General features: G+C 44.2%; 1 protein-coding gene and 1 long non-coding RNA gene across 2 annotated transcripts in view; one reads left to right on the top strand and one right to left on the bottom strand.

Annotated features, from left to right (window-relative positions):
* Window positions 1-25,599, bottom strand: part of NEXMIF (neurite extension and migration factor) — a 63,404-nt gene that overhangs the window by 8,048 nt on the left and 29,757 nt on the right. Inside the window, exon 2 of the mRNA XM_026652943.2 lies at window positions 6,564-6,688. Coding sequence (XP_026508728.1) covers window positions 6,564-6,639 — 76 coding nt within the window. The 5' untranslated portion in view covers window positions 6,640-6,688. The remainder of the gene's footprint in view (window positions 1-6,563; window positions 6,689-25,599) is intronic.
* LOC112107114 lies at window positions 19,469-24,993 on the top strand. Its single transcript, XR_002908152.2, has 3 exons — window positions 19,469-19,553; window positions 20,499-20,560; window positions 23,413-24,993. It is a non-coding gene; the product is annotated as an uncharacterized LOC112107114 (long non-coding RNA).

The raw sequence follows: 25,599 nt of genomic DNA, 5'->3' as shown, positions 1-25,599 counted from the left end.
GGGAGGAGGGCGGCGAGCCCCGGCGGGGGCTCGGCTCCCCCCCCCCCCCCGCCGCCAGAGCGCCGGGGGGGACTTGGCTCTCCCCCCCGGCGGCAGGGCAGCGAGCCCCGGCTGGGGCTCGGCTCCCCCCCCGCGGCCAGAGCGCCGGGGGCAGGGCAGCGAGCCCCGGCTGGGGCTTGGCTCTTCCACCCCCGGCGGCCAGAGCGCCGCACCGCCGCCCCCCTCCAGGTGCCGCCCCAAGCACCAGCTTGGGTGCCTGGTGCCTGGAGCCGGCCCTGGTATGGGGTCAGAATCAGGCTCAAAGAACTTAAGGCAGCTCCACACAATTGGCAGTCTTAAGGGTTGAGCCACCTTTAGCTTTAAAGCCGTAAGCAGGTAAGGGCAACCTAAAGCCAAAGTGATTCGGCATGCACCCTGCCTTCCAAGTAACGCTACCTTCGGGGCCCTGTGAAAATGAAAATGTTTTACACACACACAGGCACATTACACTCCACCTTTAAACATATATAGCTTTAAAGCTATTGAACTGACTTGCCTGAAATGTGGTTCACTTCCTTTTTTAGAGAGGACTAAAAAACAACTTTGAGTTCCTCACTTGAGCCATTTTGAGTTTGAGGGTGCAAAAATTTCTATTGGATTATATGGGATTGTATACGAATCTTTTGGGCCAGCTCCCTTAACTTCAAAACAAATGAACAAATTCAGCTCCAACTTAAAAAAAAAATCAACTTTGAGTTGACAGCATGGGAAATTGAGGCCCAAAGGAATATGTCTGTGAAAGTTACAAGGACATGAACAAGAGGAGTTAAAATGACAACGGGAACTCGGTCTTAAAACATTCACTACCAACTATATAATCTCCTTTTTTTAGATCTACACCTGTAAAAATGAGCTTGTCTCCTGTGAGGTGCAAATCCTGAAAAATGGATTTTCCAGGGACTGTATGGTGCTAAAGTCAAGATCATATTCAGTTAAAAGGTGTATTTACCCAATGGACTGTAATGGCTTCAATGAACAGAGTGGCTGAGAGCCAAGAAGAGCATTTCAGACTTACCTATGGATTTTCTGGCTTTTGTCACAGTTTTTGGTCACAATTTTAACATTATTTCAGTATTTTCTGGTAACATGTTAACTCAAAAGCTGAGTGAAAACACAGTAGCCCAAATACTCATCTACAGCCAAGGAGAGTGCAGTATAGCTGTGGAGGGGGAGGGGTGCAAAAGGGGCCTCCTTTGCACTCCCCAAGTTCTCAGCCTGTTTCATGCCAGGCCAATCCCTACCTGTAAATTAGAGCTACCTAAAGGCTACTCTAAATTACACTGGATGCCAGTGTCCCCAACGGGTCAGTAAAGCAGTGAGGAGGGATTGGTAGGATATAGAGAAGCCCTGGCTACCACCATAATGAACATGCAAACATAAGAACGGCCATACTGGGTCAGACCAATGGTCCATCTAGACCAATATCCTATCTTCTGACAGTGGCCAATGCCAGAGGCTTCAAAGTGAATGAACAGAACAGGGCAATCATCGAATGATCCATCCCCTGTCATCCACTCCCAGCTTCTGGCAGTCAAAGGCTAGTGATACCCAGAGCATGGGATGGCATCCCTAACCATCTTGGCTAATAGCCATTGATGGATCTCTCCTCCATGAACTTATTTAATTCTTTTTTGAACTGTGTTATAGTTTTGGCCTTCACAACATCCCCTGGCAATGAGTTCCATAGGTTGACTGTGTGTTGTGTGAAGAAGTACTTCCTTTTGTTTGTTTTAAACCTGCTGCCCTTCATTTTCATTGGGTGACCCGTGGTTCTTGTGAAACAGTAAATATTACTTCCTTATTCACTTTCTCCACGCCATCCATGATTTTATATACCTCTATCATATCCCCCCTTAATCGTCTCTTTTCCAAGCTCAAAAGTCGCTCCTCATATGGAAGCTGTTCCACACCCTTAATCATTTTTATTGCCTTTCTCTGTACCATTTCCAATTCTAATACATCTTTTTTGAGATGGTGCAAACAGAACTACACACAGTATTCAAGGTGTGGGCATACCATGGATTTTTATAGTGGCATTATGATATTTTCTATCATATTATCTATCCCTTTCATAATGATTCCTAACATTCTGTTAGCTTTTTTGACTGTTGCTGTATATTGAGCATATGTTTTCAGAGAACTATCTACAATGACTCCAAAATCTTTTTTAAGTGGTAACAGCTAATTTAGATCCCATCATTTTGTGCGTGTAGTTGGGATTCTGTTTTCCAATGCACATTACTTTGCATTTATCAACAGAGCCCTGCAAATCTGTGGATATCCGCAGACTATGTTTGCGGATCGCAGATCAGATTCGGATCCAAATGCGCAGGGCTCTGTTTATCAACACTGAATTTCATCTGCCATTTTGTTGCCCAGTCACCCAGTTTTGTGAGATTCCTTTGTAACTCTTCACAGTCATCTTTGGACTTAACTATCTTGAGTAATTTTGTATCATCTGCAAATTTTGCCACCCCATTGTTTACCCCTTTTTCCAGATCATTTATGAATATACTGAACAGCCCTGGTCCCAATACAGATCCTTGGGGGACCCCGCTATTTACCTCTCTCAACTGTGAGACCTGACCATTTATTCCTACTCTTTATTTCCTACCTTCTGAACAGTTACTGATCCATGAGAGGACCTTCCCTCCTATCCCAAGATTGCTTACATTGCTTAAGAGCCTTCGGTGAGGAATATTGTCAAAGGCTTTTTGAAAGTCCAATCACCTGGTACAGAAGCTGATTTAAGTGGTGAAAAGTTACATACAACACGTATTAGTCCTGCAATTTCATATCTGAGTTCCTTCAGAAGGAAGATGATGATGGCATAAGAACTGCCATGCTGACTCTAAGTCACAATCCCCTACACCAGGGGTGCCCAACCTGAGCCTGAGAAGGAGCCAGAATTTACCAGTGTAAATTGCCAAAGAACCACAGTAATACATCAGCAGCCCCCCCATCAGCTTCCCCAGCGCCTTCCACCCACCGGCAGCCTCGCTGATCAGCGCCTCCCCCTCCCTCCCTGCACCTCCTGATCAGCTGTTTCGTGGTGTGCAGGAGGCTCTGGAGGATGGGGGGAGGAGTGAGGGCATAGAAGGCTCAGGGGAGGGGGCAGGAAGGGGTGGAGTGTGGGCAGGGCCTGTGGCAGAGCCAGGGGTTGAGCAGTGAGCACCCCCCGGCACATTGGAAAGTTGGCGCCTGTAGCTCCAGCCCAGGCGTTGGTGCCTATACAAGGAGCCGCATATTCACTTCTGAAGAGCCGCATGTGGCTCCGGAGCCACAGGTTGGCCACCCCTGCCCTACACTATAGTGATCCTCACATAGCCAGAGACACTGCTGTCAGCACATAACCTGCTTTGGGTTCAGCATCAAGTGACTGCACAGCATGGGAAGATCTGGGCCAAAACCTTTGGAAAATTCACTACTATACTACAGTGTTTAATTAAGACATTTTCCTATTTCTGTTTGTTTAACTGCATTTCATGGAAGCGGTATCAGATTCTACAAATCAAATCAGTTTCTATTGACAAGGTAACCATTGATTCTGCTTGGTAGCAGTAGATTAGGCACAGGCATAATGGCCAGGAAATCTCTTTGTAGCTCTAGCAACTGTCACCCACTATTACTTTACAGACTGTTTGCATGTATCTGATAAAGAATAAGATTGGCTGAAACTGACAGATATATTCTGAATTCTGTCATGCTAGAAATCACAAATGTGTGTTTCATTTCTCACTACTCTATCAGGTAACACCAGTGCTGTTCACCTATACATCTGGATTTACTCTGGATTTATATCTGTGGGGAAGAGAACAGAATTTGCACCTACAGGCTTTTGCTATAACACAACTACCAAATTCATTTTGATAAGGTACAAGGATCTGAGCCTACAACACCACACAGGATTGGGCCCTCAAAGATCCAATATGATCAAATATCAACAGTCAGTAGAATTGAAAGGCTAATAATTTTAAACAGAAACATGCAATTAACCATGTATGTTTAAATACATTTTAGAGATGCTGTAAAGAATGAAAATGCCAGTTTTTGTCGCAGTGCTAGGAACTTGAAAACTAAATGACTTCAGCAAATGCTCAGAGGAATTTTAATTTGAATCACAGAATCATAGAACTGGAAGGGACCTTAAGAGGAGATTCTACACCAGGGGCGGGCAAACTTTTTGGCCTGAGGGCCAGATCGGGTTTCCGAAATTGTATGGAGGGTTGGTTAGGGGAGGCTGTGCCTCCCCAAACAGTCAGGCATGGCCCAGCCCCCGTCCCCTATACGACCCCCCCTGCTTCTCGCCCCCTGATGGCCCCCCCCATTCCCTGCCCCCCTGGGACCCCTGCCCCATCCACCCCCTGTCCCCTGACCGCCCCCCGCCGCCCCATCCAACCCTTCCTCTCATTCCTGACTGCCCCCTAGGAACCCCTGCCCCATCCAACCACCCCTTCTCCCTGACCGCCCCCGGCACCCCTACCCCTGACTGCCCCCCGCCGCCCCATCCAACCCTCCTCTCCTTCCTGACTGCCCCCCGGGGACCCCTGCCCCCATTCAACCCCCCTGTTCCCCGCCCTCTGACTGCCCCTGACCCCTATCCACACCCCTGATCACCACGCCTAACTCCCCTGCCCTCTATCCAACTCCCATGCTCCCTGCCCCCTTACCGCGCTGCCTGGAGCACCGGTGGCTGGCGGTGCTACAGCCGCACCACCCAGAGCACAAGGACAGTCAGCCATGCTGCCTGGCTGGAGCCAGCCATGCCACCGCGCAGCACAGAGCACGGGGGCAGGCTGTGGCTCTGTTGCTGCGCTGCCCGGCCCGGCAAGAGCTCGCAGTCCCACCACCCAGAGTATTGCGCCAGCGGCGCAGTGAGCTGAGGCTGCGGGGGAGGGGGAACAGCAGGGGAGGGGCCGGGGGCGAGCCTCCCGGGTCAGGAGCTCAGGGGCCGGGCAGGAGGGTCCCATGGGCCAGATGTGGCCCGCAGGCCGTAGTATGCCCACCTCTGGTCTACAACCTCCTAGGCAATTTATTCCAGTGCTTCACCACCCTGACGGTTGGGAAGTTTTTCCTAATGTCCAACCTAAACTGCCCTTGCTGCAATTTAAGCCCATTGCTTCTTCTCCTATCCTCAGAGGTTAAGAAAAACAATTTTTCTTCCTTCTCCTTGTAACAAGCTTTTACATACTTTAAAACTGTTATGTCTCCTCTCAGTCTTCTCTTTTCCAGACTAAACAAACCCAATTTTTTCACTCTTGCCTCATAGGTCATGTTTTCTAGACCTTTAATCATTTTTGTTGCTCTTCTCTGGACTCTCTCCAATTTGTCCACATCCTTCCTGAAATGTAGCGCCCAGAACTGGACACAATACTCCAGTTGAGGCCTAATCAGCATAGAATAAAGCAGAAGAATTACTTCTCGTGTCTTGCTTACAACACTCCTGCTAATACATCCCAGAATGATGTTTGCTTTTTTTGCAACAGTGTTACACTGTTGACTCATATTTAGCTTGTGGTCCACTATGGCCCCCCAGATCCCTTTCCGCAGTACTCCTTTCTAGGCAGTCATTTCCCATTTTGTATGTGTGCAACTGATTGTTCCTTCCTAAATGGAGTACTTTGCATTTGTCTTTATTGAATTTCATCCTATTTACTTCAGACCATTTCTCCAGATCATTTTGAATGTTAATCCTAACCTCCAAAGCACTTGCAACCCCTCCCAGTTTGGTATCATCTGCAAACTTTATAAGTGTACTCTCTATATCATTATCTAAATCATTGATGAAGATCTTGAACAGAACCGGACCCAGAACCGATCCATGCAGGACCCCACTAGTTATGCCCTTCCAGCCTGACTGAACCACTGATAACTACTCTCTGGGAACGGTTTTCCAACCAATTATGCACCCACCTTATAGAAGCTCCATCAGGTTTGCAGGCAAGCATAGCACTGAAGAAGACTTTTAATTAGTTATTGCTTTTGAAAGCAACTATGGAGCAGTTGAAAATGACCAAAGACAAAGCTAGATACAGGAAATTTTGGGCATGTTCCTGAAAGATGCCAATCATTTTCCACTGATTTCAATGGGAGTTGAAATTACTCAGCAGGTCTCAGGATCATGACTTTACCAGTAGCATGTGTTTATGCCCAGAAGAGGTGCCTAGAATTCTAATGTGACCTTGGGACAGCAAGTTGGAGGGGCCATGCTGCCAAAATGGTCACAACAGCATGTGCAGTAACAAAAAACAATAAACTCCCAAAAAAAAAAAAATCACAATTCAGATCTGTGTGTGTGTGGGCATGCACATATGTGTGGGGGAAAAAGCAGCAGTTGTTGCTTAGGGTTTAAAAACTGAAGATTCATAGCTGCAGCAACATATTTGCACAAAATATCCATCTGCCCCACTGCTCTACATTTTGAAGATGTCTGCAAAACTCAGAAATTAAATACATGAACTAGGAAAATAGGTTGGCTTGATGTTATCACTGCTGCTTCATGTGCTGTAATTAGGTTTCCTTACCATTTTCTTTCACCCCATTAATCAGGATAGTTTCATGGTCTTCTGAGGCACAATCCTTATCTTGTTGGTCATCCATCAATTTAACCTCTTATTGTTCATTCCATGCCCCGCTGCATCTGGCCAACCTGTACATTTCCAAAAACATAATTACAGTCATTAAAATTCCTGAAATAAGCTCACAGAACTGTGAATAAAAGAAAAAAGCATTACACACACCTACTAACCCTGTTTAGGAGGACAAACACTATTTATTATAACAAAGTAGCTATCATATTTTCACTCTTCTACTCCAAAGCTCCCCCAGTCCAATGTATTTCAATGGAGTTAAAAAGAGATGTCTCCATTTTCTTCCCAAAGAATAACAAGCATCAGTAACACAATGTCTTTGCATTTGTTGAGGAATTTTTCACTACCATCAAGAATTTTACTTCAGTGCAAATCCAAATTTCAGTGGCTCCCCGGAGAGGATAACTTGGTTAAAATGAGACTCCCAGTTTATGGACACCGACACCATTCCCAGTACCTGTGCTGTGGCTGCCAAAATGTTTCATTCAGTGGGCCAGGGAGCCCAGTAAAAGATCTATTGACATATTTTAATCAAAGAGGTTCCCCATATTTTTAGTAAAATTTCCCAGTCATAAACTATGCATCATTTGGAGTATTTGCATGTAACTTTAGGAAGATTAACTTTTAAGCATGACAGATGCTCTACATTTTTCAGTTACAGGCTGCTTAATAATGTCGCCTGCCTGTTAAACATGCGTTCAGGAGATACACAGTCTAAAGTAGTAAGTGGGCCAGCTTGACTTCTTTGGAATGGGCCGCTTGCTGTGTGAGGAATCTTTGGTGGGAGGAGTACTGCAGTTTGGTAAGGAGCTTAAACACATCATAGACTGACATTAAACAAATCCATTCTGTCCATCTTTTGTGGTTTTCCGGGTGGAAGAAATGTGCAATGATCATTCATTTCAAATAACCACAGATTAGGGTTGCCAACTTTCTAATCGCACAAAACCGAACACTCCTGTCCCACCCCTTTCCTGAGGCTCCATCTCCTGTCCCACCCCTTCCCTGAAGCCCCGCCACCACTCACTACATTCCCCCTCCCTCAGTGGCTTGCTCTCCCCCACCCCCACTTTCACTGGGCTGGGGCAGGGGTTTGGGGTGCAGGAGGGGTATGGGCTCTGGGCTGGGGATGAGGCATTTGGGGTGCAGGAGGGGGCTCTGGGTTTGGGGCAGGGGCTCAGGGATGGGGCAGGGGGTTGGGGTGCGGGCTTACCTCGGGCAGCTCCCAATCAGCGGCGCAGCAAGGGTAAGGCAGGCTCCCTGCCTGTCCTGGCTCTGCACAGTGACCCGGAAGCGGCCAGCAGGTCCGGCTCCTAGGTGGAGATGCGCAAGTGGCTCTGCCCGCGGCTCTCACCTGCAGGCACCACTCCCACAGCTCCCATTGGCCATGGTTCCCAGCCAATGGGAGTGCCGAGCTGGTGCTTGGGGCGGGGGCAGCGTGCAGAGCCCCGTGAACCCCCTGCCTAGGAGCCAGACCTGCTGGCCGCTTCCGGGGCGCAGCGCGGTGCCAGGACAGGTAGGAACTGGCTGCTTCCGGGGTGCAGCGCGGTGCCAGGACAGGTAGGAACTAGCCTTCCTTAGACCCACAGCACCACTGACTGGACTTTTAACTGGACTGGAGCTGCCAGGATCCCTTTTCAACTGGGTGTTGCAGTCCAAAACCGGACACCAGGCAACCCTACCACAGGTGAGTACAGTTGGATGACTGCACATTCGGCTATCCACACCTCACATATTTGAACTGCTTGCTTGCTCATTTCAAAGCACCACAAATATGTATGTGCGTGTGGATGATCTCACATTCTGATCAGGTATTTGGAATGCTGCACACTGTAATAAATACCCCTATTTATTTGAATCTGCCATCATCTCTGGTGTGTAGTGGTGATTCTCTAACTTGCACAGGGGCCAGTCAGCACAGGATGGAGAAGCTGAAGCCAGCTCCCTGACAGCTAACCTCCACCCCTGTCTGAGTACATTCGTCATTCACACTGCACACCACATTTCTCCAGAAAGAAAACACCGATCCAGACACAAAGCACTGGCAAGCTTGGACAGCATGATTCCAGGCCTTTTTTAAAAAGACCCCACTACCCCCACTGGGATTTAATTTGGGTGAGTACACGAACCACCATAAGAATGTTTTCTTAAAACATTCCCACACCAAAATTGGGAACGTTTCCCCACACATTTGTTTCCTGCAGTTTTATTCTATATCTTCCCATTGGCCCTACTAATGAGCTGTATGTAAGCTGCAGGCCATTGAACTGAGGAGTAAGATAACAATGCAACATCTGAAACTGATTCTCCTATTTAAACTTTCCATCAGTTGTTCTCCAAATCAGATCATCAAAAAAATCCAAAATGTGCTTTTTTTCTGTTTTGTAAACCAAGGGGATGCTCAACAAGGCTTATGCAGACTGTTATTCCTGGAGCGGAGGTAGGTCTCTCCAAAGACAGAATGTGGACAGACATGAAAGCAATATTCCTGAGGTCAAGTTCTGTTGGACAGGCTCAGTGTTACTGTCTCACAAAGAATGTTCTCTAAACAGTATTAATCTCTCACAGCCTTTCTCCGTCCTATAGGCAATAATGATAGTGCAATGTATATAGAATCTTATTGTGTAGAAAAATCCTTTGATCAGTTTCCTTCAAGGAAGCACTTGTTCCTTTTCCTATAAACTTAACAGAAAGCATGGCTAAAATCTACATTTACTTATTTTGCAGGGGCTGAAATCAAACCTAGGGCAGAGGAAGGAACACCCCCAAATTATAAGATTAAAATATCTGGACTACTTTCTACATTTGTCACCTACCAGGTAATCTGAAGGCCTAAACTGCTAGCTGTGTTATCAGTTACTATACATGTGAAGCCTGATTCTGCTCCCACTAGTATTAGTTTTACACTGGAAAACTCCATTGACTTCAACTGAAATGCTACTGAGTTACGCATGTGTGAGAGCAGAATTTGTCCACTTGCTTAATTCCTCGTGAAGGTGCCACAGTGTATTTTGCTTCTCCTCTACTAGACTCAGTGAGGCACTTGAGTGTCCTTGACAGATATACACATGGAGAGGACCTTCTCGGACTGGGAGGGTCAGCCACTTCTTTGCTCCAAGGCTCCAGTGTCCCAGTAGGGGAAATGGGCAGGCTAGTGGCAGGAGCAGGCATGCCAGGGTGAGGCAAAGGAAGCACTTCTTTCCCAGCCAGCTCTTGGTCCCACAGTGATTCACCAGAAACATATCAGATCGCCTGGGATTGTGTGATCTTGTCTGTGGAAACCCCAGTTCTGCTCGGAGTCCTTGGCTGATGATTGGGCAGGAGGCTGCCCAGTGCTAGAGCTGGTTCAGGGGCAAAGGGCCTCTGCACAGATGGCCCTGATCTCTTGTAGATCTTTGGGGATTCTCCAGGTTCACTGCAGGGCCCTGTGGCCTGTTCCACAAAGGGCAAAACCTGCTCCCTCAAATGACTGACTGGGGACAAATAATGCAATGGGATATTTGGAGAGATTTCCCCCTCCTCCCGCCGAGGCCCCTCCAGCAGGTTTTACAATAGGAGGAGGGGTGATCTGGCTCACAGTATTTTCAGGCACAGCAGTGCTGGTCTCGGGGATGTCTTGCAAGTGCGTACAGTGGATGAAGATAAAGAAAACCAATAGCCATGTCATCTAGCGTCTGGCTGCTGATATATATGTCCACAGCTCGATGCGGATCTCCTGACTCAACTTTCCCATGTGCCAGCATTATCTTCTGAGGCCAAATACATCTCCAAGCATGGAAAAATCCATCCTGGAAAATAAATATTCTACTGTGGGTATGAACTGCCTGGAAAATGGAAACTGATCTATAGCTATCAAGTCAGCTTTATAAATAGAGATAAGATACACATACCTATATACACACAGAGGCCAATATTAGGTAGGTAGATGATGGGGTGGTGATAGCTCCATAGTTAAGGCTGCAACAGGGTTTTAGTTTAAAGCTGAATATACGGAGGGTCAGTAGCCCTCAGATGAGACCCAGCAAAGCAATTCCAATATTCAAATACCTATTGAAGTGTCCATTGCTTGTGTTTGTTGTGGATGGCAAGGGTTGCAAGAGAGACAGTAGTCAAAATTGAGGGAAATCTTTTTTACGGAGAGGAGGAGAAAAAAACACCACCATGGGAGATCCGATTTTCTGCATCAGAGCTGTAAATAAGTGCAAGTGTTGGAGTGAGGTTTGTATGTGCAGTTAGGTCTTAGAGAAAAGCTCCAGAGAAATTAATTACATGTCAAAGCTTCTGACGCCTCTGACAGGACTTAGAAGAATTAGGATACTTTTGAATGAAAACATATACTTTAAAAAACACACCAAGTAAATGTCTCTAAGATATTTATGCACTGTAAAGTAACAGAGCAAGAGAGCCCAGGTTTCCCCACAGTAAAAACAGACACAGCACACTCTGTGTTCTCATTAATAACAAAGTCTTCCCTCTTCTTGGAGTGCTGTATTCATTAGGCCTTTCACAGAATAAAAAAACATGAATTGCAAAGCCCTCTCTAGCTAGGGCTCTAGGGCAGGTGCTTCTTCCGCAGGCATCAAACTGTAGCAAGTGAAAAAAGAAACAAAGCAGTCCAAAATATAGATACATTTCCTTCCCAGCTATGAGGGCTGGGGTCCTTCTCGTAGACTTTCTGACCTCCCATTTCCCTTCCTAAGCAAAGTCAGCGTATTGTATACCTCCTGCTAGGTTAGCTGAAAGGTAGCAAGGGCCACCTGCCAAGCAAATCCAACTTCAAACCCCTTTGCTGGATCTGGAGATGTTCCCGTGGAAGATACAGGATACTGAATTCTCTTCAGAGAGCATCTTGGGGCAATCAGCTACCAACCCTGAACTCCGAAGTACCCTTGTACTCAAAGAACCAGTATACCCAGTCCCAGACACAGAAACTGAATGACCTTATTTTCCTTCTAATTTCTAAGGCTGTCATAATCATCCTTCAACTATTTCAAGTATTCTACTTGATCCTTGATATTTATAATAAATTGATATCTTGTGTGTAACTATATTTAATATTTTCATTTGCCAATAGACGGGGATCTCAGTCTGTCATTTGTTCCATTCCAGGGTACCTTAAAATGCCTAGTATAAAAGAATCCACTCCTAATAGAGGTGGAAGAAATAAAAATGGATGCCCTGGAACTGGAAGTATTTCTTCTGCTTGCTTTATTTTACCAATGGTGTTGGCTTTATTTATAATAGAGGTACCCACATTTTCCCCAGCAACTTGCCAGGAACCAGAGGACCCAATAAAATGGAACAGATTGCACTCATCCTCATCTTTAATAAGGTGATCCAGACTGCAGAAAATATAGGTTGCAACATCCAATTTAGCCAGCCATTCAGATCAGGATGAACATAGTGTACTAGGAACAGTAATCTCTGTAGCCAGTATATCTGTGTTAAAGCTTCGTCCAGCCATAGGCTGCATGGTAGAGCACCATAAGCCACCTTTTGGCTACCTGATGCACAATTTTGAGTTGCAGTGATTCTGGAGCATGAAGACAACCTTATAAAGCAGAAGAGCTGTTTGTGTGTAAAGTTGCTATACTTGTGACTCATGATTTGATATAATTTTCGTTACATGATCATGTAGCGTTTCTCAAATAATACAATATCCTACTTGTTCCCTATAATCTTAGGCACACAGGGAGCATCTTGCAGCAGTGTGCATGCCAGACAAACAGAATCCACAAGAATCTTGTATAGGAAATGCATACAATATTCATCAGATTATGCATACTTTCAACACAGAGAAATAGTTTCAATTTAGACGACGTAGTTGGGCCAACAGAATTTACAGGTAAGGTAGCTTCACAGTCTTATCCCCTGAACTAAATCTGAAGAAGGCTATGCAGCTGACTGAAAATTCCTTTGCAATCAGGTATGTAAGGTAAATTCATGGATGCTAACAAAATGATTAAAATCCATACCTTAGAGCAGGGGTGGCCAACCTGGGCCTGAGAAGGAGCCAGAATTTAACAATGTGCATTGCCAAAGAGCCACAGTAACACGTCAGCAGCCCCCCGTCAGTTCCCCCCGCCCCCAGTGTCTCCCACCCGCCAGCAGCACCGCTGATCAGCACCTAACCCTCCATCCCTGCATCTCCCACCCGCCACGATCAGCTGTTTTGTGGTGTGCAGGAGGCTGTGGGGGGGGGGAGGAGGAGGAGCAGCAAGGGCACAGCAGACTCAGGGGAAGGGACAGGGGCTTTGGGGGAAGGAGTGGAGTGGAGTGGGGCCGGGGCCTGGGGCAGAGCCAGGGGTTGAGCAGTGAGCACCCTGTAGCACATTGGAAAGTTGACACCTGTAGCTCCAGCACCGGAGTTGGTGCCTATGCAAGGAGCCGCATATTAACCTCTGAAGAGCCGCATGTGGCCACCCTTGCCTTAGAGAGAAAAGAATTTATCATATCTTATAAAAACTAAGTCAATAAAGATCAGATGCCACACATTTTTATGTAATGATGCAGAAAAATGTTGCTCTATTTGAGGAAATAGTATGCTTTTAAAGTCTGTTTTTTAAGGCAAAATACTGTGTTAGGGCAGATTGTAGCCTGTAAGATATCAGTCCAGCTCGCCATCTGTATCCAGGTAACAATGTGGAATGCAAATATTTAAGGGGGAGGGAGGAGAGAATCTGGACAGCTGCCCCAACTGCCTGGGAAGCAATGTTTAGTTAAGTCTCGGATATCACTGAAAGAAGATGTGGAGATGTCACCCTGTGGCTGAAACATTTTTCTGCATGTTAAATATTCACCCCTCGGTCTCAGATGTGGAATCCAAATGCTCTGGTACTGCTCTAGCTTTAGACAATGTGAGATTCCTTTCTGTGAATCTGAGTGCCTCCTCATCAGCCTTCTTTTATTCATAATCATAGGAATGTCACTGAATATTGGTCATATCCACTGCTGAATCCCCAAACGATAATACTACGATCTGAGAATCTCAAAAAGTGTCCCCTGCATTAATGAACTGAGCCATAAAACAACACTGTGGAGCCGGAAAACAGTATTATCCCCATTTTACAGATGGGGAAACTGAGGCACAAAACAGTGACATGACTTGTCCAAGAAAACGCAGCAGATCTGGGAGTAGGACCCAGAAGACCACTAGATCACACTGATTTCCAGACCACCTTTTCTAGTCTCACCGAATGGCTAATTTCCAGTATCACTATGTATGCTACAGTGTGTGTGAAAGTATATACATTTATATGTCCATCCTAACGATCTGCAGCCCAGTCAGTCAAAAAACATTCATCTCTTCACAGCAAGAGAACTAGTGACATCATGGCTATGTTTTCTGTGGGCAGTGCCCTTTTCTGGGGTCTAGACTCCTTCGATTTAGGTAACAAAAGAGATGTCTGATGCACTAAACTCATTATCTTTCATGAGCCACAGGTACACAGTTTACTGTTAAGCTCTGAGGCTGAGAGAGCTATTAGTTGTCTAAAATGCATGCCTGGCTAGCACAGCACCTTCCTTTTTGTGTTGGTGGTGAGTAGGCGGTTCCTTAATGATCTGGCAAACATCCTTAGCATAGTCCCCTTGTAATTGTATCATCAGTACCTTGCGTGGATTCACACACACAGCTAGTTCACACTAACACTTTGCTGGTCCTATAACCATTTTCGTCCCCACTGACTGTCATTCAGCATCAATTATTTTTTTGTTTGATTAAACTTTTTCAAACTAAGAGGAAGTCAGTAAATTTCACCACTCTCCCTATATAAAGCAACAAGCAGGGGGTGGGGTGGGAGAGAGATCATAAACAAAGGCATTTATCAGCTTTTGCTGGAGGTGTTAGTCTTTGCATATTGAGTAGCAGTGCTGTAATTGTTTCATTAGAAGGACTCTGGTTCTGCCTGCAGCACTAACAGTGTTTAGAGTACAGAGGAAAAAATACTACAGGCAACACCACAGCAAAGATAAATTGATAAATGCGCCGTGCCCGACATTAGTTAATACATCGCAGCTTTATTCACTTAAGGCAGCGAAAGAATCATCCCTCAGTAAAAATAAAAATCTGGATCCATGCACACAGTATTGGTGCAGAGCAAGAAATGACGGAATAGAAAGATGAAGCATGTACTGTATATGCCTTACATCGCCGCTGCTACACTTGCAAGTCATTTCCCACTTCTAAGTATTTGGCTTTACTCAAAGCAAGCTTTTGCATGTTGGCTGAAAACTAACTAATTTGTCTCTGCTGAGCTTTCTCTAAGGCTGGCAAAGAAGTAATCTCACAGAGACTTTGCATTGGGTTTATAACAGTATTCTAGGTAAGTCAACAGCACTGACGCAAACATAGGGATTGTAAATATATAAATAAATTTAAAAACAAAGTGAAAGATGCTTTTAAAAATGGTTTTAATCCCCTCTTACTGCTGGAGGAAGTTCTGAGCCCCAGCTCACAAAGAATTCTGTAGAGATAGCATCAAACACAAACTGAAAGCAACCTAGTAAATGTTAAACTAATTGTGAATTCAAGGTTACATGCTGGTTCCCCTGGAAAAACAAAATAAGATCTTGGTTAACTCATCATCTGCAATAAAACTGAATCTGCTAGAATAGCTTGTAGATTCTGACAAGGCAGACTAAACGTTTGTGAGGAAAATGTGCCTGTGCTTCAAAGACAGAGTAATCATGACACACAGACCAATAAGGCTGATTCTACCTGGTGACTGAGCATTAGTAATCCTCCAACAAAGAGCACACTGGAGCCACAGTCAAACTACTGCTTCCCCCACCCCCCTCTTCCCAAACTTGTATTGCTCTGTATAAACGGGCATTATGGAAGAAGGAATGTGACTCCTAGATGAAGGCTCTGAATGGGAGGGTAGCCAGGATAATTCCATGTGTCCAGGGACTCAGACAACTGCTACAAAGGGTACGTCTTCACTACCCGCCGTATCGGCGGGTAGCAATCGATTTATCCAGGATCGATATATCGCGTCTCGTTAAGACGCGATATATCGATCCCCGAACGTGCTCACCGTCGACTCCGGAACTCCACCAGAGCGAGCGGTGGTAGCGCAGTCGACGGGGGAGCCACAGCCATCGATCCCGCGCCATCTGGACCCCAAGTAATTCGATCCAAGATACTTCGACTTCAGCTACGCTATTCACGTAGCTGAAGTTGCGTATCTTGGATCGATTCCTCCCCCCCAGTGTAGACCAGCCCTAATATGCAGCAAACATTTTATAACAGCCGTACACATGACACTACCTAACAGTTCATTTCCAACGCACCGCACCAACCTTAACTAATTTATCCTCACAATAGTTTAATATGTAGATCAGGCCATTATGTAAACAGAATTTTATCACAGGAACATTTTTGTGGGACCCTTTGTTAAATTAATGGGAGGTTGGCTGCATGACACTAGTTTCAAGATGAGGAAACCTTTGATGGATGGAGTAAAACATTAGGGGCCTCCATCATCTTGTACTTTTATGTTGTCATTTACAAATGTGCCACCAAATGAGAATTCTCCATTCAGTCAGGTAACAAGGTGTTAGGGTTTCCTTCGTACTTTGAACTCTGGGGTACAGATGTGGGGATCCGCATGAAAGACCCCCTAAGCTTATTTTTACCAGCTTAGGTTAAAAACTTTTCGAAGGCACAATTTTTTTTTGTCCTTTGATGAGTACTGCTGCCACCATCAAGTGATTTAGACAAAGATTTAGGAAAAGAACCACTTGGAGTTCCTGTTTCCCCAAAATATCCCCCCCAAGCCCCCTCACCCCCTTTCCTGGGGAGGCTTGAGAGTAAACAAGGTGAGCACAGACCAGACCCTTGGGTTTTTATTGGTTCTTTTGGTTAGGTGCCAACTAGGTTATTTGCGCTTCTTAACCCTTTACAGATAAAGGAGGGATTTTATGCTACCCGTAGCTATATGTTTATGACACAAGGTAACTGTGGATGTTTGTAATGTGACAGCACAAGGTGCAAGGTAGGGACGAATCAGGCCATTAACCTCTAGTCTCATGATGAAAACTCACCTGAGAAGTGGCTGTGTGGTGCAGCTGTACTGTGGTGCATTACTGAGTAGCTCATAGATCGAGAAATCACCACTAATGCAAATGGCCAAATCTGGACCAAAAAAATCCAGCTTCTAAACTCTAACTAGATGTTTTTATATGGCTCGTGCACATATTTAAGACCTAACAAAAGAATATGAGCTTCCATTGCAGTGGCCAAAAGGGTGATCATTGGATACATAAACGGGAATCTCAAGTAAGAGTAGAGAGATTATTTTAACTCTGCACTTGGCCCTGAGGAGACTGCTGCTGGAATACTGTGTCCAGTTCTGGTGTCCACAAATTCAAGAAGGATGTTGATAAACTGTAGGAGGGCTTAGAGAAGAGCCACGAGAAGGCCTATAAAGTCTACACTTAAAATTTAGGTCAACATAGGTATGATGCTGACAGGTGTGAAAAATTCACATCCCTGAATGCTGTAGCTATGCTACCTAACCCATGGGGCAGACACAGCTAGGTCATTGGAAGAATGCTTCCATCAATCTATCTACCATCACTTGGGGAAGTGGTATTCCTACAGTGAAGGGAAGAAAAGTCAATGTAGGCCTACAGAGTTATGTCGGCATAGCTACAGCACCATACCTATGCTCTTATAGTCCCTGTTAGGATAGTCATGGCCCAAGAAGCTCCCCATAAATATCTACTGCTGCTGCTGGGAAAAGAGAGGTGTGAAAGAAACTACCTCTGGTACCATGGCAGCCGAAAGAGGACCCTACCAGCAAAAAGTCTGTGAAGAAGCAGGGATAGAAAGCTCACAACGCTGTATTTTTAATTAAGCTTTCTCACCAGGTGAGTTTTTGAAAGCTCTTTCAGAGGCAGCATTCACCCAGTCACTCACCCAGAATCAAGGCACTTCAAGGGATTTAACAAAATCCATACAATACCTCGATCTTTTCATACTGCCTTTTAGGCTTACCTTTTTATTCACCTATCCTCAATTAAAAGGCCTGTGAGGCAGAGGCCTTGAGGATATTATGGTAGCCGTTGCAGGTTACACAAAAAACTGTACAAACAACTCAAGTCCTCATTCAGATTTTCAGAACTGTTTTTTTGGATGGTAGCAGCCGATTATGTGGGACTTTCATCTATTTTGAGCTCAAATTGATTGGCAATTTTGAAGAATGTGTTGCAAATTGCTATGCTAATCATGGTAAATCAAGCTATGTAACTATATTAAAATAACATTAGCACTGAGATAGAAACTGAGAAAACCAAGGAAATGCTGAGTTAAGGTTTCTTGCTCTGGAATCTTCATCTTGCCCACTTGTGCCTCGACATTTTCTGCCATTATGTGTTGTGAGATTCTAGAAGGCTGCTCATCCATCCATCATTATAATGCTTAGGAACATAAAGAATGTTTTACATTTTCAAAGCAGTGGGGGAATATTTTCAGAAAAGTGAGTTTTTGTGATACCCACGATTTTGCACCCACACTTGAATAGCGGGCACCGATCTTGGTACTTTTGCTTCAATCTACCTAATCACAGGCACAAATTAGAGAGTCAGGGGTGCAGATCTGTGGCCACCATATATTTAAAATGAAGATGTAAAATGCACCCAGAAAAGATCTTTTGCCTGGCCATAAAAGTCGATGTATACCCCACATGGTAAACCCATAGCTGGAGAGTCTGGGGAAGGAAAAGTATTTGAGGTTCCCTTCACACTGAGTTTCCTCAAATTCTTGTGTTGGGGGTATACAGGGTTGCAACTTGCCAAAGAAGCTGGGGATCTGCCAGAGGAATATTGCAATCTGCATGGAGGCCCTGTACGTCTGCATCCCCTCTCCTGCAACTTGGCAGTGTGCTCCAAATGCTGCCTGAAAACCGCAAAGAGGTGGCCTCCTCTACAAACTCCCCTTTAAGGAGGCTTCCTCAGCATGGAGGGACTCCAGATAAATAGCGGTACAGCCTCAGAGCGTGTTACCTTTTGCAGATTCCCAATGGTTTGTAGGGAGAGGTGTGGATCTGCCCTGCCCTCCTACGTGCATTCCAAACCCCACAGAGAGTACTCTGCAGGGCCCCAGAAAGAAGTGGAATGTGCTATGGAGATAGCTGGCCTCTGCCCTTTCTCATGGGCCAAAGGAGATCAGAGTGTCCCTTCCTCATGCAGCACTCAGGAACAAACTGGGCTCTAACTAATTAATCTGCATAAAACGCCTTTTAGAGGGATGTTATCTCCATTTTGCTGGGGAGGATACCGACTCACAGAGTTGCCAAGAATCACAATACTTCTATGACATGGTTTGGGACAAGGCTACTCTTCTGAACCTGTTTACTGGCATCAAAGAAATATTGGCTACAATGGATCAAATCTTAGGTCAAACACTACACATGTTTGCTGGTATAGCTTAATTTGGTATAATTTAAAACTAACCCAAAATTAAGGTCACTTTAATTCTGAATCAGATTGTCCACACAGGGGTTTAATGCACTCTAATTAGTCTACTTTTAATTCACACCTTTAGTTAATTTGGATTAACTGTCCTGTGTTTTCCTTGTGTAGCCAAGCCCTTGTACACTACCATACAGTACTGAATACAAGTGTCACATGTAGGGTGACCAGACATCCCGATATTATTGGGACAGTCCCGATTTTAGGGGACTTGTCCCGAGTCCCGACCTTACATCGGTCGGGACGCTCTTTGTCCCAATATTGGGGACCGTCTGGACCACAGCCGCGGCGCTGCCGCTCACCGCTTCCTGGGGCAGCTCCCAGTACCTGCCCGCCGGCAGGCGCCGAGAGCGAGCAGAGAGCCCTCCACCCCCCCACCTGACCCGCAACCCTAGGAGCCATGGGGACCAGCCTGCCGGATGCTTCCCGGGACAGGAGCCACCTCAGGTGAGCACTGCTGGGACTCCCCACCTTGCCCCCTGGCAGGTCCCTCTGGCTCTTAGGGTAGGGGGGCTCTGCGTGCTGCGGTGCCTGCAAGCCCCGCTCTGCGGCTCCAGCAGCTCCCATTGGCGCCTTTTCCGGCCAATGGGAGCCACGGAGCTCGCGCTTGTGGTGGGCGCAGCACGTGGAGAGTCTGGAGACTCCCCTCGCTATTCTCACCCTAGGAGCCAGAGACCTCCCAGCAGGGCTGGTGAGTGCGGCCAGGGAAGGGGGCAGGGTGTGGTGGAGTGAGTCTCTGGGAAGTGTGTGTGGCATGCTGGGCTGTGAGGGTGTGGGGGGTGCTGGGCAGTGGGGGAGGTATGCGTGTTTTGGGGTGCTAGACAGTGGAGGCCTGTTAGGGGGTGCTGGGCAGTGGGGGAGATCTGTGTGTGTCAGGGCACTGGGCAGTGCGGGTCTGTGTGGGGCATTGTGTAGTCGTGGTGGTGCAGCTGTGGGGAAGGGCACTGGGAGGGAGGGAGGAAGGAAGAGAGGGAGGGAAAATCTGTGTGTATTGGGAAACTTGCGAGTGGGGTTCTGTGTTCTGAGTGCTGGGCGGCTGTGGGCAGGGGGGCACTGGGCGGGGTGTGTGCGCACAGCACTGTGCCTTTGTGGTGGAAGGGCTATAGGGGGGCTCTGGGCATAGTAGATCCAGGGGGCGCTGGGCAGGGGAGCTGTGTGGCGCAGCATGGGCCCACCCCCAACAGGAAGGGGCATGCTGGTACCACAGTGCCAGGTGGACTAGTGTGCCTCTGGCTCCAGTCGGGGCTGTGCACCTGTGTCTGTCTGTCTCCCCCCCCGCTCACCCAATGTGTCCTGATATTTCACTCTTGCGATCTGGTCACCCTACACACATGGTGCATCTCCAAAGAATAACTCCAGTATGTTGACAGGCTTTCTTCCTTTTCCTTTCAGCAAGCAGTATTTCCTCTCGATGGTGACTGGATCATTGGGCTGAAGTGGCTCAGCGGCATTAGGTCACTGCTATTACTGTGCTATCAGAGTATATTTCTGTTCTACCCAGCTGTTGCTCCCCATTGCATTGATATGCTAATATTTCATTACTATGTCCCCCTTATGTATTCTTTGTGTAGCTTGTGGGGGAAATGACCTCCTTACTCTCACTCTTAAGATATGATTGGGTATGAGAGGTGAAGTACTGCTGAATTTATGCTAGGATTTAAAGGGTTGCTGTCAACTTGTAACTCACAAAGTATTTCAGTTTTTTCACCTCTTAACAATCTAACAATACTACAGAAGTGAAAGATTTTTAAGTATCTAATTTTAGTATTATTAGCTCTCTTGATTTTATCGTAAGTTTCATATTTCGTGTTGCATTTAAAGCCCCAGCTCCTGGAGTCAAGCAGTTACATGAGAATCACATCTTTCCTTTAAAACAAAAAGTACATTTCTAGTCCTTGTGGCTGCAGAGAAAAGCATGAACACATGACCCAAGTGTAACCTTAAAGGCTCAAAAAAACAGAAGGCAAATAATAAGTACCCAAAATGTATTTAAAAAAAAATTATGATTAAATTTCATGATTTTTGAATGATCTGGCAGTTGACAATAGTATTATTTACTTTTAAACATTTATCCAGTTTATTTACTTTTTACATTTCACTTAGTTCAGTGAAACTCAGACTGTCAGTTTCACTTTCTAGTCTCATGCCTTAGCACGCTGTCATTATGTTTGGGGATCTAAAACTGCAGGACAATGTATTTAATTCATCCTGTTTTTATTGACAGTCAAAATAAATTAAAAAAATGTTTTGATAACGTTTCAAATTAGATTTTGTACATTTTAAAAAAAAAATACCATCTCCATTTTGCACAAAAGGACCAAATCCTTTTTCTCTGCCTGTGTATTTTTTCATACTACAACTAATAAATAATAATTATCATCATCATTATTTTTTTTAAAATGGTTTACTGAAGCTTATTTAAAGAAATACATTCCTGAAAATTTTCAAGTTTTTAACATTTAGAAGCTTTCTATTCAAACCAAAAATAAAATAAAATAAAATCTAGAACAGATTAAAAATCTACCCTTTAAAAAAATTCAACTCTAAAATAGCTCAATGGATTGAAACCATTTTTGTATGAATTTTTTTTAAAAATTGCATCTGGGCTGACAGCTTGAACACTGCGTTGCAGCCCAATGAAATAGAAATGCCAACTCAATCTTAACCGTAGTGTTGCTACCAGTTGCTATAATGATCTTAATCAAAGAGTATTGTGATAAAAAAGAACTCTGGTTTGACTGCCTTTGGCACGTCCTAGTTATCACAGTGTCCAGATTTCACATTATGCATTCAGAGAAGTAAAACTCCTTCCCAGAAAACTCCATATTGAATTTTTCTTTTTTAGTCAAACATAAGCATATAGCACTTCTACCTTTCTTAAAATCTTTGTGATCACTCAAAATGTTCAGAAAAGTAAATGAATAGTAGAAACCATTGTCAATCCATGCTAAATTCCAGAGGAAATGCTTTGAGCAATGACAACTTTATGTTCATTGTTTGTGCTGAAAATACAGTTCCATTTTATCCCCTTATACTGAGGGGGCAACTGGAGAAATGACAAAAATATGTTGAATTTTGATGTCTATCACTTAATCCCATTCCAGAACCAGAACCAATTTTGATAACAGAAAGGAGGATTTAGTGACTGATGTGCTAAAAAGTATTTTAAACATCTATTAATGTGTGTTAAAATTGCATTTTTCAAAATCAGATGACTGATGATAATGGATAAGAGAACCAGATTTGCATGGTGAAGTCTATCATACTCGAGCACTCACTAAGGCCCCAGTACAGCAAAACATTCAAGAACACATAGTTAAACATGTGAATAGTCCTACTGAAGTCACTGTGACAGGTGATGCCATGGCTGAAGCAGGGTCACGTGTTCTAACAGTTTTGCACTATTCTCCTCACTCATCAATACTCCAGTAAAATCCTTAGGGAATCTATCTGAAAGGCAGTTGCTGGATTAGCTATTTTTCAAAATTAATAGTACCTGGCCCTTCAAAGTACTGTACAGGCTTAAAATAACAGATCCCCACAACATTCCTCTAAGGTATATAGGTAAATATAATTAACCCATCCTACAAACAGGGAAACTGAGTCGGAGGCTGACTTGCCTAAAGCCACACAGCAAGTCAGTGTCAAAGCTGGGATTAAAATGCAGGAGAGGCCTAGCTCCCTACCTTGTACTCCCAGTTAAATACCTTCAGCCATTTAATTTCTTGCCCATCCCTTCTTCACTCCCGCTTATGACTGTGATAAAGTAGCACCTAGAAACACGAAACAGGATCTGGGCCCTGTTGTGCTAGTGCTGTATAAACACACAGTAAGAGACAATCCCTGCTGGGCAGATTCTACAGTCTAATTTATGACAAGATGCAACAGATGCTGTAACACACAATCTGAAGAAACGTGGGAAAGAGCGGGACAGCAACATTGATAGGAACATGTGGTTACATAGACTGGAAATGTACAAAGTTAGATTGCCTTGGGTCACTTAAATACATTAGATAAAATATATAAATAAGCAAATAAAAACAAAATAAATAAATATCCATAATCTCTACCTACTATCTAACTAGATATTATCAATAGGCAGTTACCTCTAGCATCCTGGTAGAAGCCAGACTTGTGGGTTTAACATAATGGACACACATAATGGAATACTGCTTGTGGAATACAAATTTTAACATAAAAAATGTTCTAAGGTTAGAGGGATATAATCAATCAATCAATCAAACAAACAAACTAGCCAACTTCCATGGAGGCTTGGAGGTAACTTCTTTTGTATTACTTAAAACAGATACATGCTATTTCAAGCTGGGAAGATGGAGAGAGAAGCCTTTGGAAAGCTGAATGTGGCATGAAAAGGAAGAACCCTCTCTGCTTAAAAGAAGGAAGTTTTTGACATCTGAACATCTATAACATATAGAGCAGGTACCCTGGAAACTCAGCAAGCAGTTGGAACAGTAACTAGAAGGCTGGACTGCAAACGCATCTACTTGGGGAGTTGTTCCCAGTGTATCGAGTGTGTGTGTGTGAGTGTGATGCACACATTAACTACATTACACTACATATATGCAGCAGATACGCCAACTACTTGGTGAGTTTCCAGCGTATGTATGTAAGTCTAACTTGGGAAAACAGCACAACAAACCTAGATAAACAGGTCAAAGAGCAAAATGAAAATGAGGAACATCTCGAAGACATTGAAGAAACTGAAGTGCCAGTAGTCTGGGTCCATATTTTAAAGAACAACATTGTTAGCAAAGAAGCTGAAGAGATGATCTGAGGCCCATGGTCAACCTTGGACAGATAACATCAGAGGTTAGAGAGAGACTTTTCTCCTCAAAGGACCTGATCAAGGCAGTTAATAATAAACTTAAGTCTGAATTTATTTATATTTTGTAAAATTGAACAGTGAGCAAGCATCTTTTCCCAGGCAGAGCCCCTGCTTGCCAAGATTCAGCACAGAAAGTACTTTTTATAGTCTAGTTGGAGATGCTGCAACTCACTATAATGGGCTTTGCACTTTTATAACCATCTCTTAATTAATGCGACATCTTAGGCAAGTTAGTATTTCCCTCTTTAAATGATGCTATTCAGCTTGTTCTCCCTCAATCACTATTTGGGTTTGCAGAGGTACTGCCAAGATCAAACGCAAACTTAATAGTTGGATGGGATTATTTTTTTAAAATCCTTCCATATTTTCTGATGATAATACCATGCTAAGCAAATAGCCACACACCAAGCCAACCCTTGCTGCGCTTACTCAAATAATACCACTGACCACAGCATCTCCTCCATTGGCTTTGGTGGGATTAATCACAGGACTTGGCCCAATGTATTTAAACTCCCACAATCACTACCATACTTTACCACCTCCCTACACCCACAGACTGAGTGAGACCTATTCACTGCTGAGTATAACATCCCATTTTATAAACTCCTGTGTAAGTGTGTGTCATGCATGCACACATGGAGAGTTCATTGCAGTATAATCTCCAATTACTTGGTTCAAGTTCTGATGATATTTCTGCAGCTCTTGTGCCTTCCTTAGACAAAGTTGGGAAGAAGGATTGATGAAGACATGAGACTGGGAGATCAGGGTTCTATTCCTGCTTTGTACTTCCTCTGTGACCTTAGTCAAGTCACTACCTCTGTGTACTGTAGTTTCCTAATGTGTAAAATGTGGCTAATACTAATTCCCTTCCTCATATTGAGGATTAATTGCTTATCAAGAAATTTAATATAATCATATAGAAGGCACCATATTCATTCAAAATACTGTTGGTAAACAAGATTCAGAGCTCACATGTAAATAGCTGCAATGCTATTTCAAACATATCAATAATATTGTAATTTTACACTAAGGAGAACATCTTTGCTTCACACGAACATCCTTACGATTGCACCATGTATATTTATTAAGAGAAGCAAGTTGTACATGTATTAGTAGTAGTAATATGTTTAAGAGACACTCTTGAATAAATTTCAATCCAAAATTTAGGCTTAATAAATATCAGGTTTTTACAAAGCCTAATATCAAGAGAACACTTTATTTTTTATTTATTAGCTTCAATTAAAACAGTTTTTTTAATTTAAATTTCCCCCCAGTGTTTTCAACCTGAAAAATGCAGCATTGTGCTAGTGCATGAGAGCCAGAAAGTAACACGGATTAGAAACTGATGAGAATCAAAAGTTGAACTGGTCTATATTCATTGTCCAAGATCAGTGAAGTGCAAAAAGTAATCAATGAGCCTCAACAGTGAAAAGAAAATTAGATTATTAAACCTGAAAGAGTTTTAAAATCTATCTAAGGGGTTCAGATTTTTAACCAGAGAGTGCCCCTTCTAATCTGATTTATTAGAGTAAACTATGGATATAGGTACTAATGAAGAGCAGTTATTCGCATACAAAGAAACAAACCTTTGGAGTAACATTTCTTGGTGTCATTTCTTCTTTTCATAAGGTGAAAAGTAAATTATGC

The sequence above is a fragment of the Terrapene carolina genome, unplaced genomic scaffold (assembly GCF_002925995.2).
Source record: "Terrapene carolina triunguis isolate 2854851 unplaced genomic scaffold, T_m_triunguis-2.0 Scaffold131, whole genome shotgun sequence".
In the NCBI taxonomy this organism is placed as follows: domain Eukaryota; kingdom Metazoa; phylum Chordata; order Testudines; family Emydidae; genus Terrapene; species Terrapene triunguis.
Note: the sequence above shows the minus strand (reverse complement) of the source record. Positions and strands in the feature narration are given on the sequence as shown.